This window comes from Bombina bombina, chromosome 6 (assembly GCF_027579735.1).
Source record: "Bombina bombina isolate aBomBom1 chromosome 6, aBomBom1.pri, whole genome shotgun sequence".
Lineage (NCBI taxonomy): Eukaryota > Metazoa > Chordata > Amphibia > Anura > Bombinatoridae > Bombina > Bombina bombina.
Window position 1 is genome coordinate 551,293,811 of NC_069504.1, and position 17,172 is coordinate 551,310,982.

The window sequence follows — 17,172 nt, forward strand, 5'->3', positions numbered from 1 at the left end:
CTAATCTGCTGCCCCGACATCTCCGACACCTACATAAAGTTATTAACCCCTAATCTGCCGCTCCTGACATAACAGCCACAGAAATAAAGTCATTAACCCCTATTCCGCTGCTCCCCGACATCAACGACCACTATAATAAAGTTATTAACCACTATTCCCCTGCACCCCAACATCGCCCACACTATAATAAAGATATTAACCCCTATTCCACCGCTCCCCGACATCGCCACCACTAAATAAATTTATAACCCCTAAAGCTCCGGCCTCCACATCACTGCCACTAAATAAATCTATTAACCCCTAAACCGCGAGCCCCCCACATCACAAAAAACTAAATTAAACTATTAAACTACTGGTTTAAATTAAACTATTAAACTAAATTAAACTACTGGTCTCAGATTGTGGAACGGATCATGTCGGTATAGGCTAGAACGCAAGCTTTTTAGCCTCACCGCAAAACTTGTAATGGCAGCGCTATGTAAATCCCACGCAAAAACATAATTTTTTTGAGTGTGGGACTGACGTTGCGTTACAGGCTAAAATGCTTGCGGAATAGCTATACCAACAAGACTCATAATGGCTGCGTTCCGGTTTTTACGCTGAAATAGACATTTTTCAGCGTTAAAACGGGAATGCAAAACTCGTAATCTAGTTGAATGTTTGTAATTATTTTGAATATTTGAGATATTGGGTGTCAAACTGTTTGTCTGTTAACCACTTAACGCCCAGAGAGGTCTGCGACATTCTAAATAGCAATGCACTGTAGCCCTCCCTAAATCCAAGCTTGTTTTTCCCACATTTAGGGCTAGATTACAAGTGGAGTGCTATAGTTTGAGCAAGAGCAATATTGGGTTTTTGCTGCGGTTTGCGTGCAAGTAAGAATCCGCTCGTATTACAAGTTGAAAGTAAATGCGAACGATTTATGCTAGAATGATAACCACAACCTCAGAGCTCTGGTTAACTGCTACGTTCGAAAAAAAAGTTGTGCATAACACATCAAAAATACATTTAACAGTACAATTATGCTCTGATAAAAATACATTTTTAAAAATTGATAAAAAAGTTATAAAGGCTCAAAGATATGAGGTCTTAGGTGTTATATATAACATAAAAAATTATATTTATTCAAAATTCATATTTAATAAAGTTTTGTCTATTTACTTTTACTGTCTATTTACTTTTAATATTATACATTCCAATGTTCTGCACATAGCAAAATATGTTCTATGTATTTTAAGTAGATATCCTATATATATCTGTATATATCTAGACATATATATATATATATATATATATATATATATATATATATATATACATATATATATATATATATATATATATATACATATATATATATATATATATATATATATATATTTGTTAAAAAATCCATCAGATATATATATATATATAAAAATGTCTTTAAGAAAAAATAGAAAATAATCTGCTATGTGCATTACATTGGATTGTGAAATATGCAATATTATCTTATTTTTCAACTTTTTCGGCTCTTTTGAAGTCTATGAGGGAATTTAATGTTGCATTTGCGACTTCTCAAAGTCTACTTGTTACCATGACTTTGCGAACGCAAGAGAGCAAACTTTTTACTTTCAACTTGTAATACGAGCGCAAATCGCAGTATTAACGCTCGAATGTAAGTGCAAATTATTGCTCCACTCGTAATCTGGCCCTTAATGCTTTTGTATAATTTGTTTCCTTCAAAAAGTAATCTGTTTCCACCACATGCCATCTGCACACTATCTTTCATAAATCAAACAAATGTAAGGATGATTTGTATGTTTTTGATGTTCTTTGACTAAGTAAAGCTTTTTTTTTACAAGTTAAAAATTAAAAACACAAAAAAGTTTGCACTTACACTGCAATTAAAATATGAAATTAAATATCACAACTGTACACCCTTATAACATGCCTTGCGATTGATCTAAGTTAGTATTGTAAATGCTCCTATTATAACAGTCATAGATGAAAAGACCCTAGTGACTACAGCTAGAAGCTTCTGGGTCAAAAATCAATTTAAATTGCAATTACATTTATTTCGCTTCACTACCTCAGCACTAAACAGGAATCCTGATATATAAAAAAGTTATCTGCTTTAGACATGAAGGGTTAAATATTCTGTACAGGTTTAACATGGCAAAATATTTAGGCATGATACTTACATAAATTGCTGTGTGAGTGTATGGAAGCTTTACATTCTCAATGCAGTGGCCATTGATGACATTCCAAACACACATCTCTCTGTAAAACATAACCTTATATCATTCATTGTCATTTCCACTCAATTGGTTGGAGCAATTTTGTGACACCAATTTTTTTTCTCTTTAATTTGAGTATTTAAGAGAAGGCTGATCATTTATGTCTTCTTTTTTTGTTTTGTTAGAGATTACTGGTGAAGAAAATGTTGTGGTCATTAAGAAGGGATGGTGTACAGAATCTTTTCCCTTTTGTTTAGATAATTGCACCCTGCTGCCTAGCATGAAATCTAACTTTAAGGCCATGCCTGGTCTAAAACAAATTGTAGGTATACTGCCATTATAGCTCATCAATGTGTCACCAGAACTATCATTCTTCAGAACTGCATCCTCAAGAAAATGGGTCATTTCACCGAACCTCAACAACACATTTAGAAAGACGTAACGTATCTTTGACTGTGCTACAGTTAGCTTAATTCACTGGCAATGCTTTATTCCGAAGATGAAACAGCGCCACCAAGAGGAAGTATTTTAAAAAATCACATTCATTTATATCAAAGTGACAATTTAACCCATTTCACAAAGAGAATTTTCAATATATTTTCTTGTATCAAGATTAATCTCTATGTTTTCAATAACTTTTTACATCTGTTTTTCTTTTCTCAAATCTATGGCACTATATTAGCAAACAAAACATACCTTTAAATATGTATTGATAATATTATTGGTCAAAAAGCAAACGCCTAGATTACGAGTTTTGTCGGTAAAGACCTGCGGGGCTAACGAGCCTATTTTTTCCAGCGCACACTTTAAACAATGCTGGTATTACAAGTTTTCTGAATGACTGCGTTAGCCTCAGAAAAGTGAGCGTTGAGCAAGTTTAGCTCCACTTCTCACTGTAATACCAGCGTTGCTTAAGTCAGCGGTAAGCTGGCTAAAACGTGCTTGTGCGCGATTTCCCCATAGGAAACAATGGGGCTGAGCTGGCTTGAAAAAAAAACTAACACCTGCAAAAAAACAGCATCCAGCTTCTAACGCAGCCCCATTGTTTCCTATGGGGAAATAAAAGTTATGTCTGCACCTAACACCCTAACATGAACCCCGAGTCTAAACACCCCTAATCTTACACTTATTAACCCCTAATCTGCCGCCCCTGCTATCGCTGACACCTACATTATATTATTAACCCTTAATCTGCCGCTCCGGACACCGCCGCCACCTACATTATCCCTATGAACCCCTAATCTACTGCCCCCAACATCGCCAAACCCTACATTATATTAATTAACACCTATTCTGCTGCCCCCAACGTCGCCGCCACATAACTACACTTATTAACCCCTAATCTGCGACCGGACATCGTCACCACTTTAATAAATGTATTAACCTCTAAAACGCTGCACTCCTGCCTCGCAAACACTATAGTACATTTTATTAACCCCTAATCTGCCCCCCCCAATGTCACCGCCACCTACCTACAATTATTAACCCCTAATCTCCCGCCCCCAATGTTGCCGATACTATAATAAAGTAATTAACCCCTAAACCTAAGTCTAACCCTAACACCCCCCTAAGTTAAATATAATTTAAATAAATATAAATAAAATTACTATAATTAAATAAATTAATCCTATTTAAAACTAAATACTTACCTATAAAATAAACCCTAATATAGCTACAATATAACTAAGTTACATTGTAGCGGTTTAAGGATTTATTTTTATTTTACAGGCAACTTTGTATTTATTTTAACTAGGTACAATAGCTATTAAATAGTTAATAACTATTTAATAGCTACCTAGTTAAAATAATTACAAAATTACCTTTAAAATAAATCCTAACCTAAGTTACAAATGCACCTAACACTACACTATCAATAAATTAATTAAATAAATTAACTACAATTATCTAATACAATTAAATAAACTAAACTATATTACAAAAAAACAAACACTAAATTACAAAAACATAAAAAAAATGCGAGGTCAATTCTATTGGCTGATTAAATCAACCAATCAGATTTTTCCTACCTTAATTCTGATTGGCTGATAGAATCCTATCAGCCAATCGGAATTCGAGGGACGCCATCTTGAATGACGTCATTTAAAGGAACCTTCATTCTTCGTTAGGACTTCGATTGAAGAGGATGGCTGGATAGAAGATGGCTTCGCTCCGCTCCGGAAGGATAAAGATAGAAGATGTCGCCTGGATGAAGATGTCTGCCGGTCCAGATGTCCTCTTCTGCCCGGATAGGATGAAGACTTCTGCCGGTCTGGATGTCCTCTTCTGCCCCATCGGTGCCCGGCTGGGTGAACACGGCTCAAGGTAGGGTGATCTTCAATGGGGTAGTGTTAGGTTTTTTTAAGGGGGGATCGGGTGGGTTTTAGAGTAGAGGTGTGTGGGTGGTGGGTTGTAATGTTGGGGGGGGTATTGTATTTCTTTTTTTTACAGGTAAAAGAGCTGATTACTTTGAGGCAATGCCCCGCAAAAATCCCTTTTAAGGGCTGGTAAAAGAGCTGATTACTTTGTAATTTAGTTTAGGATAGGGAATTTTATTATTTTGGGGGGCTTTTTTATTTTATTAGGGGGCTTAGATTAGGTGTAATTAGATTAAATTTCTTGTAATATTTTTTAATTTTTTGTAAATTAATGTTTTTTTTTGTAATATAGTTTAGTTTATTTAATTGTATTTTATTTTAGATAATTGTATTTAATTTATTTAATTAATTAATTTATTGATAGTGTAGTGTTAGGTGTATTTGTAACTTAGGTTAGGATATATTTTACAGGTAATTTTGTATTTATTTTATCTAGGTAGCTATTGAATAGTTATTAACTATTTAATAGCTATTGTACCTAGTTAAAATAAATACAAAGTTGCCTGTAAAATAAATATAAATCCTAAAATAGCTACAATGTAACTATTAGTTATATTGTAGCTATATTAGGGTTTATTTTATAGGTAAGTATTTAGTTTTAAATAGGATTAATTTATTTAATTATAGTAATTTTATTTATATTTATTTAAATTATATTTAACTTAGGGGGGTGTTATGGTTAGGGTTAGACTTAGGTTTAGGGGTTAATAACTTTATTATAGTAGCAGCGACGTTGGGGGCGGGAGATTAGGGGTTAATAATTGTAGGTAGGTGGCGGCGATGTTGGGGGGCAGAAAAGGGGTTAATAAAATTTAACTAGTGTTTGCGAAGCGGGAGTGCGGCGGTTTAGGGGTTAATGCATTTATTATAGTGGCGGCGATGTCCGGTCGGCAGATTAGGGGCTTTATAAGTGTAGGTAGGTGGCGGCGACGTTGGGGGCGGCAGATTAGGGGTTAATAAATATAATGTAGGTGTCGGCGATGTTAGAGGCAGCAGATTAGGGGTTCATAGGTATAATGTAGGTGGCGGCGATGTCCAGTTGGAAGATTAGGGGTTAAAAATATTTATTTTAGTGTTTGCGATGTGGGGGGGGGGTGCTCGGTTTAGGGGTTAATAGGTAGTTTAGGGGTGTTAGTGTACTTTGTAGCACTTTAGTTAAGAGTTTTATGTTCCGGCGTTAGCCCATAAAATTCTTAACTACTGACTTTTAAATGCGGTAGGAGTCTTGGAGGTAGAGGCTGTACCGCTCACTTCTTCCAAGACTTGTAATACCAGCGTTAGGCAAATCCCATTAACAAGATAGGATTCGCAATTGACGTAAGGGGATTTGCGGTATGGAAAAGTCGCAGAAGAAAAGTGAGCGGTAGACCCTTTCCTGCCTGATTCGTAATACCAGCAGGCATTAAAAAGCAGCATTAGGACCCCTTAACGCTGCTTTTTAAAGCTAACGCAGAACTCGTAATCTAGCAGTAAGTGTTTTACTAAACAAAACCTTGAACTTGTTTAATAATATCCTAACAATATATTAGCCAAACTGTAGCATAAAGTCTCATTCAACTTTACAATGCTTGGCCACTCCCTCTTCCTGCCAAGGAGTTAAATAGACTGCCATAGGCAGATAATATTGAAAATATGTAATTACTCTACTGCTGCTATGCTGTACTCTCCTAAACTATGACATTACAATCACATGAGGTTACCTTCAAAGTTATGGTTCCCAAACCTATACCCAAGGAACCCTAACACTTAAAGACCTGAGACTATTCTTAATTGAGCACATGTGTGCCAATCAAAATGACACACTGATGAACAAATTCTCAATGCCTGGCCTTGGGTGTTCTAAGGAAAGGTCTGAGAACCACTGGGTCAGATAACCAAAGTTTTTTTATTTGTATAATAAATATGTGAGAAAACACCCACAAAGTAAAGCTATCTGACGCACTTGCTTTCCCATGTTAATGGAATGTAGGCTTCACAGTAGACTAAAATGCAATAGCCTAGCACCCATTAAGAATTTCTCATCTTGCAAACATACTGCAAGTCAGCATAATAAGGTGTCAAAGTATGCCAGTGTGGATATTTCAAGACAACTATCAAAAATGAGAAGAAAAAAAAAGATATTGGGCTTAGATTACGAATTGAGCCATATCTTACCCTACGAGGGCACATTAAATAACCATCCATTACAAGTGGCTGGTTAATGCACCCATGAGGTCATACCTCTCGTTAATTTTTTTAAAAAAATGCACAAAGTAGTTATAAGGAGTTAAAGTGAGGGAATGTGCAGTGTTTGGAAGAAGAAAAAAAGGCACTGAAAGTGTTTTTACATAGAGGTGACTGTGTGTTCTCAATAAATATATATTCATATGCTTACAAAACATATATTTAACACTTATAAACACATAAATATATATGTATAAATTCATACACATATATATTTTTATTTTGCTGCCCAACACTGCGCAATTTTCCCCCTGCACTGCGCTAGGTGGATTGCCGTGTCTGAAGGCATGAAAATGAGGTTCCCATCTGAGAATATGGAAGGGCACTCTCAGAAGCGCAAGGCTTGCAGGCAATGTGAACCCGAGGTTGCGTTCGCATAGTGCCTGACTTGTAATACCAGTGCACATTTACGTGCGCTGGTATTACTGAGTGGAGCACAACTATCGCACTCATAATGGTGGCCAGAGAGGGAAAAGTGGAGAAATATGTAAATATGTACAGTGTTTATACTCCTTGTGCTTGCACTTTGCTTGTGGGCATGCAGAATATTATATTTAATCACTATACTAGTGTCTGGACACTTATAACAGGCAAGGATGGATTAGCACATCTCTTAGCTCTCATCTCTCTTTTTTTTTGCATCAAAAAAGAGATTTTTTTTTTTCCAGTAAGGAATCCATGAATATACATTAATAAAAATAATTTAACTTGCTTACCCATTTTCTGATGAACTAACTACATATGGCTGCTTTTCAAAATCTCTTGCCTTCGCCAGACAAGTTATGGAGGCAGTGTGGCCAAACAGCATTGCCTTAGATGAAACCTATAATGCAAAAAAAACAAATTAACATGCTAACTAAACACAGGTATGAAGAAAAAACAATCCTGAAAATCAATTACTTTAATAAGAAAATGCAAAGGATACAGTTAAGAAAAATGAGTGAATGGAAGTCTATAAAACCTTTTTCACATAGCCCTAAATTATGCTTTATATGTGTGTATGTGTGTGGTTTTTAACTAGATATTCTTTATTTTCATGTTAAGCATTGCATTTTTTTTTTAGAATAAAACATCTGAGATCCCAAATCTTTGGTTATTATTGATGTGGTACAAATATAATTTCCTTCATCATCAATAGATGAACAGCGTTATAATGTTAAGGTCCATTGGGCTATATAGTTAAAATTTAAGAGTTGTGAACCATAAAATTATGCTTTTCAATGACTGGTTTTTCATTCCAAATTGACGAGTTTGGCATTCTCTTATAATTACAAAACTGTTAGTGAAACTGAGCCACAAATAGAGCTGAATTCCAGACCATTGATTCCAGACTTTCTTATAATTCAGTACTTTGGTGAATTTCTATGATTGCATCAATATTACATGCACATTGTTTACTACCACCTTGTGGTGAACTCTTGAAGTGACATTCTGTGAAGGCTATAAAGCATTATTGTTTAGTAAAAGCGACACAATTCTAATAATATTTGATTGAAAGAATAGATTATTATATACTAAAATGTGGCTGAGAACAAGATTATGATATATATGAAGTAATGATATTAAAGCTGAGAAAACAGCACTGCAATTTTGCATGCAATGAATGCATTATGAGAGGTGATACATTCACTCTCGATTTATTTGCGTTGTGTGTGTGTGTGTTTTTTTTCTTTAGTTTTTTTATTAATCTGATAAATTTACAAAGAGATTCATACCTCATTTTGAGAATGGGTTAATGGGACTTGATGAAACTTTCATGATACAGACAGAATATGCCATGTTAAGAAACTTTTTAATTTACTTTTATTATCAAATTGAATTTGTTCTCTTGGTATCCTTTGTTGACAATCACACCTAAGTAGGCTTAGAAGGAGCAATATAAATATAAATCATACACACAATGAGAATACTTGAAAACACTTTTAACTTGTATTTGTAAAGAGCTTAATTAAAAGAATGTTGTGCTCAGACATATTCAAAAATGCATATGAAAGTTCAGCATTTACAAATCAAAAATATATATTTTTTTGATAATATTTAAGTAAAAGTTGTCCCGAGCGGTACTTCTTTTATGTGTTTAACCTATTTGAGGTTAAACACATAGTAGGGCAGGGTAGCTAGTCTTAAAAATGACATGCTCTAACAAAATAGATCTGTAATTTTTCAGCCATTATGGCCCTTTAAAAAAGATAAATATGATAACCTTAAAGGGACATACACATGTCAGGAGCACTATGTGGCAGCAGTTTTGTAAGAATGTTATCCATTTGCAGCAATATTTCCTCTCATCTAGCGCTCAAGACACCTACCTAGGTATCTCTTCAACAAAGAATACCATGAGAATTAAGACTTTTTTTAAAATAATATGTTTTTTAGGTTTCCTTTTTAAGTTGAAATGTTACATCATAAAGTAGATTATAAAGAAAAGATATATAAAATATATAAAAACACATTTGTTACACTAATTAAACTATATCCCTGGCTTACATACCTTCATATCAATTGACAGATGCCAAAGACAAATCTGTCCCTCCAAACTGCCAGTCACAATAGTTTTTTGATCATCTGTTATCATCAGGGTTGTAATACTGTGAGCAGGTGCCATTTTCCCCCATAATGCCACAGTATGAATTATCTGCTTCATTATGATTTTGATCTGGAAATAAGAAAAATCTCTTTTAATTTTTAAAGGCACAGTAAAGTCAGAATCAAACCTTCATGATGCAGATAGAACTTCCAATTTTAAACAACTTTTCAATTTACTTCTGTCATCTAATTTTCTTTATTCTCATGGTAATTTTTTGGTAAAAACGCATAAGTAGGTAGACTCAGGAGCAGCACTTTACTTCTGGGAGGTAGCTGCTGATTGGTGGCTGCAAATATATGCCTCTTTTCATTGGCTCACCCAATGTGTTTCTCTTTCTCCCAGTAGTGCATTGCTGCTCATTCACTAAAGGATTAAAAGAGAATGAAGCACATTTAATTATAAAGGTATTATTCCTGACACTGCATTGGACCAACAGAGCTAAAGTCGACGAAGGTATATATGAATACTTTACATTCTAATGTTCTTCACATAGAAGAAAATGTTCTTTTTTATTTTTAAATACATATATATATATATATATATATATATATATATATATATATATATATAGTATATACATATATGTGGATATTTTGTGTACAATATATATCTGTACCTGCAATATATATCTATATGAATATATACAGGGATTGATAGAAAGATATAGAAACATATTTTAAAATGAAAAGAATATGTTATTCTTATAGAGCAGTGCTTTCCAAACTGTGTGTCGGGACACACTAGTGTGTCGGCAGCAGTGTGTAGGTGTGTCCCTGCTTCAGCACAACATTTTTTAAAATTTTAATTTTTTTAAATGTTTTTTTTTTTGTTTTCTGACTTTCCACTTGCCTGCTACGCATATCACATTGTTGACACGTGATTGATACCTAGGGGGTCACAGATCATCTTAACCTATTGGCGCAGCTCAGTGGGAACTGAAACTATTCCCATTGGCGCCTTTAATGGCACATTGGCACCTGACTGCATGTGTAGTCTCCTCAATCGGATCGTGGCTGCATGTGTAGTCAGTGAGTGCGACAGCAGTGTGTTTGCACCGTGGGCAGTAGTCAATCGGACTCACCGAGCTCTGAGGGTGGCAGCTTAAACGCTGAGCTGAAGTCAGTGGGGTATTTTTGCAGCTAGCTCCCAGTAGTGCATTGCTGTTCCTGCTCTTGATATATGGATAGGAAGAAGAAGCTTAAAAATGCGAGTGTCTAATATTCCACCAAATATTCAGAAACTGTGTTCATCCCATTAAAATAGTAAGTAAGTAACTATTGGTGCTATTAAACTTTTTTTTAATTCTTGCACTGTTACTGTTGTACTGTTACTTGTAAATACATTTCTTTTTTATATCATTTATGTATGTGTCCGTATCTCTTAAAACAAGTTAGTTTAACCTCCTGTTTGCAAGTACAACTGAATTACTGTGTCGCAAAATGATGTAGGTCTAAAAAGTGTGTCACCGACATGAAAAGTTTGGAAAGCTCTGTTATAGAGGAACATTGGAATGCTAAGTATTTCTATTCAAAACACAATAAAATTAAAAAATATTAAAATGGAATAAAAATTATATTTTATGTTTCAAGGTATTTAAATGGAAAGGGCTCATAGGTGCCTTTAACGTATAATATGTGTGTTAGTGTAGTCACAATATTGCTTATTGCATCCCACTCTAACGTTAGCGTGTCACTTGTAATCTAGCCATATGTGTAAGCAAATTTTTTCTACAAGGTTATATAAGTGTGTGAAGGTAATATCAACAACATGTAAAGGGAGCTTTAGAGTGCAGTAGCTGCATCTGATCAGGTGATTTAATGTTGCTGTCATTCCCTATCATCTAACATTCTAATTTATGTACACAATTTTACCAATCAGAAACTGTTACGATAAGTAGCTAAATATTTGTGACACAGCAACAGTGAGTTAGTGATATAGTCACTGGCATAAGACAGAGATCACCTAATTTACAATGCAAACTCTTGACATAGAACAAACACATTTCTGGGATAACTTATTACTGAATACCCCAAAAAGTTTTCAAATAAAACCTTGATTTTTGTGTATGGGTAAAACAAACTCAAATATTGGATAAAGCTAGGAAATAACATCACTAAACAGATACTTTTACACTAACAAATAATGGATGAATCAAACATTCGGAAAACACACATGCCCACTATACTTATAATTCCTGATAGAGATATACACACATACCTCTATGGTTTTGGAGAACAACAAGTTAATTGCACACATGTCACCTATTAGCAAGCATCACTACACATTATTTAACAGGATTAGTCAATATATTAGCTTCTCAACCTGTGATATAGTTACTAAAGCCCACAAATCGCTATTCTATTTGTCTTTAATTATTTGGGTTTTGGATTATGAAATTGAGTCATTAACAATGAAGATACAGATTTTGAGCTAGATTACCAGTAGAGTGCGGTTTATTAATCTCGCTTGTGCATTAACTCCACTAGAAGTAAGCTTTTTGTGTGAGCCAGGAACAGCGTATATTACAAGCTGAAAGTAAAGCGTTTTGGTTGCTCGCTATCCTGCCGCACTCAAAAAGCCAAAGTTAGTATATCAATTCCGCTTTAACGTATTACCCCATAGACTTCAATAGAGCGTGAGAAGTGGGAAAACAAATAATACTCTCACTCACGCGCAAATCCGAACGCATTTTCTCAAGAGTGCTAACCGACATGAAATATTAATATTTCACATTTCAATGTTGTTGAAGTTGAAAAATATTCTCTATACTTGACTGCAAAGGGCTCCAATGCATATATATGTATTTATGTGTTTATATATGTATAATATCTGTAAATGCAAATAAGTACATAATTATATATATATATATATATACATATGTATACATACAGTATACCTGAGACCTTATATCATTGAGTCCTTGTAAATTTTTAATGCATTTTCTAAAATAACTTTATCACATAGGGCTCCATGTACGAAGCAGCGAAAGCTGCTCCGGAGCCTTTGCGGGGCAGGTTCGCATATGCGAGCCTGCTTCCCGCAATGTAAGAAGCAGCGGTCATTAGACCGCTGCTTCCTACACCCTACGCCACCTCTTAGGTGGCGAAGCAAAATCACAGAGAGCTCGCTCGCTCTCGGTGATTGACAGCCCCTTCAGTCGCGTGATTGGTCGCGCGACTGAAGGGGCGGGCATTACACACTCCGCTGAGTGTGTAATGATACATACGGGCAAGCGGATCAATAGATCCGCTGCCCGTGTGTAGCGGAGGTGGGCGGACAGCTTCGCGAGTTAAGAAGCTGTCCGCCCGCCTCTTAGTACATGGAGCCCATAGTGTTATTATGAGTGTATTACTAATTATACTTTTTAATGCATTTTTTTATGTATTTTGTGCAACCTTTTATTCGAGCTTAACAGATAACCAGAGCTCTGAAGTTGTGGTAACCCGACAAGTGTTAAAGGGACAGTCAACAACAGAATTTTTGTTTTTTAAAAAGATAGATAATCCCTTTATTACCCATTCCCCAGTTTTGCAAAACCAACACTGTTATATTAATATACCTTTTACTTCTGTGACTAACTTGTATCTAAGCATCTCCTGACCGCCCCTAATCACATGACTTTTAGTTACTATCTATTGACTTGCATTTTAGCCAATTAGTGCAGTGTCTGCCACTAGCCACGGGCGTGATCACAATGCTATCTATATGGCCTATATGAGCTTGCTCTCCCCTGCTGTGAAAATAAAATAGAGGCAGCCTTTAATGGCTTAAAAATGATCATATGTGCCTTCCTAGGTTTGCTTTCAACTAGAATACCAAAAGAACAAAGCAAAATTGTTGATAAAAGTAAATTGGAAAGTCGTTTAAAATTACATGCCCTATTGAAAAATGAAAATTTTTTTGGACTTGACTGTCCCTTTAAATTCAATTGCATTCAAGCAAATGCATTTACTTTCAACTTGTAAAATGTGCACTACTTCTGACATGCACAAACACCCGCAATAAACCCCTTACCACTCACGCACAACTGTTAGAGTGACACCCTTTATCTAGCCCTCAGTGTTGTTTTCAGGAGATAAAGATTTAAAGCTTCAACGTTATCAATAGCAGAAGCATTTTAAGATTGTGATCACTTGAAAAAACACAATGGCAACTTTAGCCAGACTTCAGAAATCATTATGTTTCAAGCACAAGTTCAAGATTGTGATCAACGCACTAATTACGTAATAACTTAATATAATTAGCGAAAGTAAGGGAGATGCAGATATTGTGTGCATTTCCTATTATTTAAAAATAATTACATTAACATAAATTGATGTATAATGTGAAATATTCTTGAAGCCTACATTTGTGAGGCAAAATTTCTATTCAACCTCAATTAGACTTGTGCAATGGCGAGCAATTTATTTCGGATGAATCATTCGTAATGAATATTCTGAAAAATTAGTTTTTCAGAATATTTGTTTGCTGCACATTAGTTTGAACATTCATTTAAATATTAATCTCGTGAAATCACAATGAAACAAATGCACACGTCTAACTTCAATTATAAATTTGAAGCTGCAAATGACAAGATGAAGGTGGGAAGATAAAACGTATTTCTGATACATGAGACGCTACTATGAATACACTAAAAATCAATTACTTACAAATTATCTCTTAAATGTTTAACACTGTAAATAAACATTAATCAATAATTTATTTACAAGAACAGAAGTTTCTTCTATTGATAACAACCAAACATAAACAGTAAACCAATACTCCAATTTCAATCACTCTATCATACAGCTTTTTTGATAACAGGGCATTGTTATATTGAATACAATTGTTCCTTTTTTAAAACTATTATGTTTTACTGTAAATTCATGTATCTAGTACTTTTATTGTAGAGAAGCCAGCTAGAAATATATTTTGCTATTTGCAAAAGATTTGTGTCTTATTTTGTATAGTAAAAACTATGGCCAAGTTTGCAATTGTACAATATTTTTAAAGGATAATTAGGGAACAATAAAATCAGTTTGATTCTTAATAATACTCTGCAGCAGTACTAAGCAACAGGCAGAAAAGAAATTAAAATAATTGCCAGCTACACAAGTTAGATATCACAATCTTACATATCCACTAACTGAATAGCAATATTGATTAAATTCTTATTTTCCATTCCCTTTAACAACTGTTTGTTTTTTGGGGGGTGGCTCATATTTCTTTCACCTATGGCATTCTATAGTGGGATTAAAAGGACAGTATTTTTTGAAAACATTTTTCTGAAGTATATGCACAATTAATAATGGTATTCAGTGACACACCTTGACAGCCACTGAGTATTTTTTCATTAATAGAACAAACAAACATTTCCCGGGGCTGTTTGCAAATAACAACCTGATTGATAAAGCTTATTACTGTAGCTTGCTTTTGCTCTGGATAAAGCTGTTGGCTGCTTTGGGAACGCTGTAGTAAAGTTAACAACACTATCCATTGGGTTGCAATTTGCAAACAGCCCTGTGATGCAGTTTTTAAAAAACGCACAGTGGCAAAATCTATTGAAAATTTGCTTTATAAAAGGTGAATTGCTGAATACCATTATTAATTGTGTATCTACTGCACAAAAAAAGTAAAAAAAAAAAGGTATGTCCCTTTAAGTTAGACAACTCTGAGATTAGCGTACTAGAGATGAAGCAATTAAGATTTATATACATAAGACTATCATACATATCCAAGTTATTTTTATATAGAATGCAAGTTTTTGAAGTGAGGGGCCAAAATATCTTTAAAAATGTTCATAAAAATGTGTATCATTAATAGACCATTACATACAGTAGACTTGCATAATCGACAAATACATAATGCAAAGACAATGGGATGATACTTACTGTGAATTTCAAGTGAGCAGTATATTTTTTTTTCTGGCTAATTGAAAAATCATTTTCATTGTCCCTCTCTCTGTATCATGTGAGAGCAACCAGCCAATCACAAAACACATGTACATATATCCTGTTCACTCTGTCACATGATCAATAGGAGCATATAAAAATAATTCTCAGATTTTGATAATGAAATAAAAAATTTTTTTAATTGTATGCATCTTAATCACGAAAGTTTAATTTTGACTTTAGTATCACTTCAAATTTCCCTTACACCAAGCTGGAAGAAGTAAAAAGTGTGTTGGAGCCATTATATGTGGGGAATACCTGAGTTGAAACTCTGTCGCAACTTATTATAAGAAGAGGGACATGATGGGAAATATTAATGTACCATGGCCATTTCACAGATAATATAGTGTGTTATGGTTTATAAATGTATGAAAGGTCTAGATCAGTGATGGCAAACCTATAGCAGATGTGCCACAGCTGGTGCTTAAAGAATTAATTGTATTTTGCCCGAACGTTTGAGCAGAGCTGGGGTGTGCAGAGGCTGGGGATGTGGCTCTAAAGAGGCTGAAATATTTGTGTCGGCTACTCACTTCTAAGAGTTAGCATGGCAGCAGAATGAGCATCTACAGCAGGCCTTGTCTTTAGAGCGGGAGGGGCGGGAATTACCTGCTCACGCTCTTTCCTGGCAGCTGCTATAAGTACAGTTCAAGGAGTCATATATATATATACATATATATATAGCAATCCGGGATAAGTGCCCTCATTTAAACAGTTCACATCCACCGGGGTGCTAATCATAACAGCAGTGTAGGGTGATAGACACAAATAAAGGTAACGTTTTATTCTTATTTTTTTGGAAAATCCGGTGAGTGCTGTTTCTATCCCCCTACACTGCTATATATATTTGTACCTGGTCTTACATCAATCTTCGACTGTCTACTTAGAGGCACATGGGACTCCCAGTGCTTTTAGGTAGTGTGATACCGGCCGCCAAATGTGCAGTATATGGTCCTTCATTAGGTAAGCACATACCCTGCTTTTATCAGCCATTTAAAGAAGCATAAGTGTAAGTGGAAATTTTTGATTCTAAAGCACATTGCGTTTAAAGGGACAGTATATTTAGAAATGTAAACCTCAAATTTACATTTGCATGATGTATTAAACATAAGTTTCATTCATCACATTTTAAATACATTTTTTTTGTTACTGTTAATTCTATCACAAAACTTACCCACTCTTGTATATTAACAGTCCGCCTACCGATCCGCCACATTTTTATCACTATTTTCAATAATTTTCCATCCACCTATAGTAAAATTATCTGTCGCGCTATGGACAATATATATGAACGCGCGTCAGATGACATCATTAATTCAGAGTTTATTATTTACTAAGGTATGCGCATGCGCAACTTCCGATGTTTACATGAAGCAATCGATGCTTAGAACATCGGATATAACAGAGCATGTGCCTTCTCTTTTTTCCATTGCACATAGCTACAACATTGACGCATGCGCAATTGTAATTACATACAAAGCCGCTCTGTAAAGACTTAAGCGTGAGCGAGCTTCAGTGGGAGGAAATTTAGGCGTTACAAAATTTGCATGTGGGAAGAACAGAATAGATCTAAACTGCCCATATTATAGATGACATTGAGAGGTTGGAGAACGAAAACTGCCATTAACGGTTATACATTTAAAATTTAAGATCAAATAAAACATGGAAAAATATTGTTTATTAAATTAAAATAATGTGTTTCAAATGTAAGGGCAAAGACGAACATTGTCCACGATTTTACTATGTGAATTTACTGACCCTTTAAGCCTAAACTGGTGATTTAACTTGCTCAAACTTTTGCTTTGCCCTTTTTAAGGGGTCTTACCTTTGGTCAGCCTGAT

At 34.8% G+C, this 17,172-nt stretch overlaps 1 protein-coding gene across 1 annotated transcript in view; it reads right to left on the reverse strand.

Annotated features, from left to right (window-relative positions):
- Positions 1–17,172, reverse strand: part of WDR72 (WD repeat domain 72) — a 430,783-nt gene that overhangs the window by 272,140 nt on the left and 141,471 nt on the right. Inside the window, exons 2-4 of the mRNA XM_053717490.1 lie at positions 9,309–9,473; positions 7,534–7,640; positions 2,184–2,262 (exon numbers count right to left, since the gene is read on the reverse strand). Of these exons, the coding sequence (XP_053573465.1) occupies positions 2,184–2,262; positions 7,534–7,640; positions 9,309–9,461 (339 nt within the window). The 5' untranslated portion in view covers positions 9,462–9,473. The remainder of the gene's footprint in view (positions 1–2,183; positions 2,263–7,533; positions 7,641–9,308; positions 9,474–17,172) is intronic.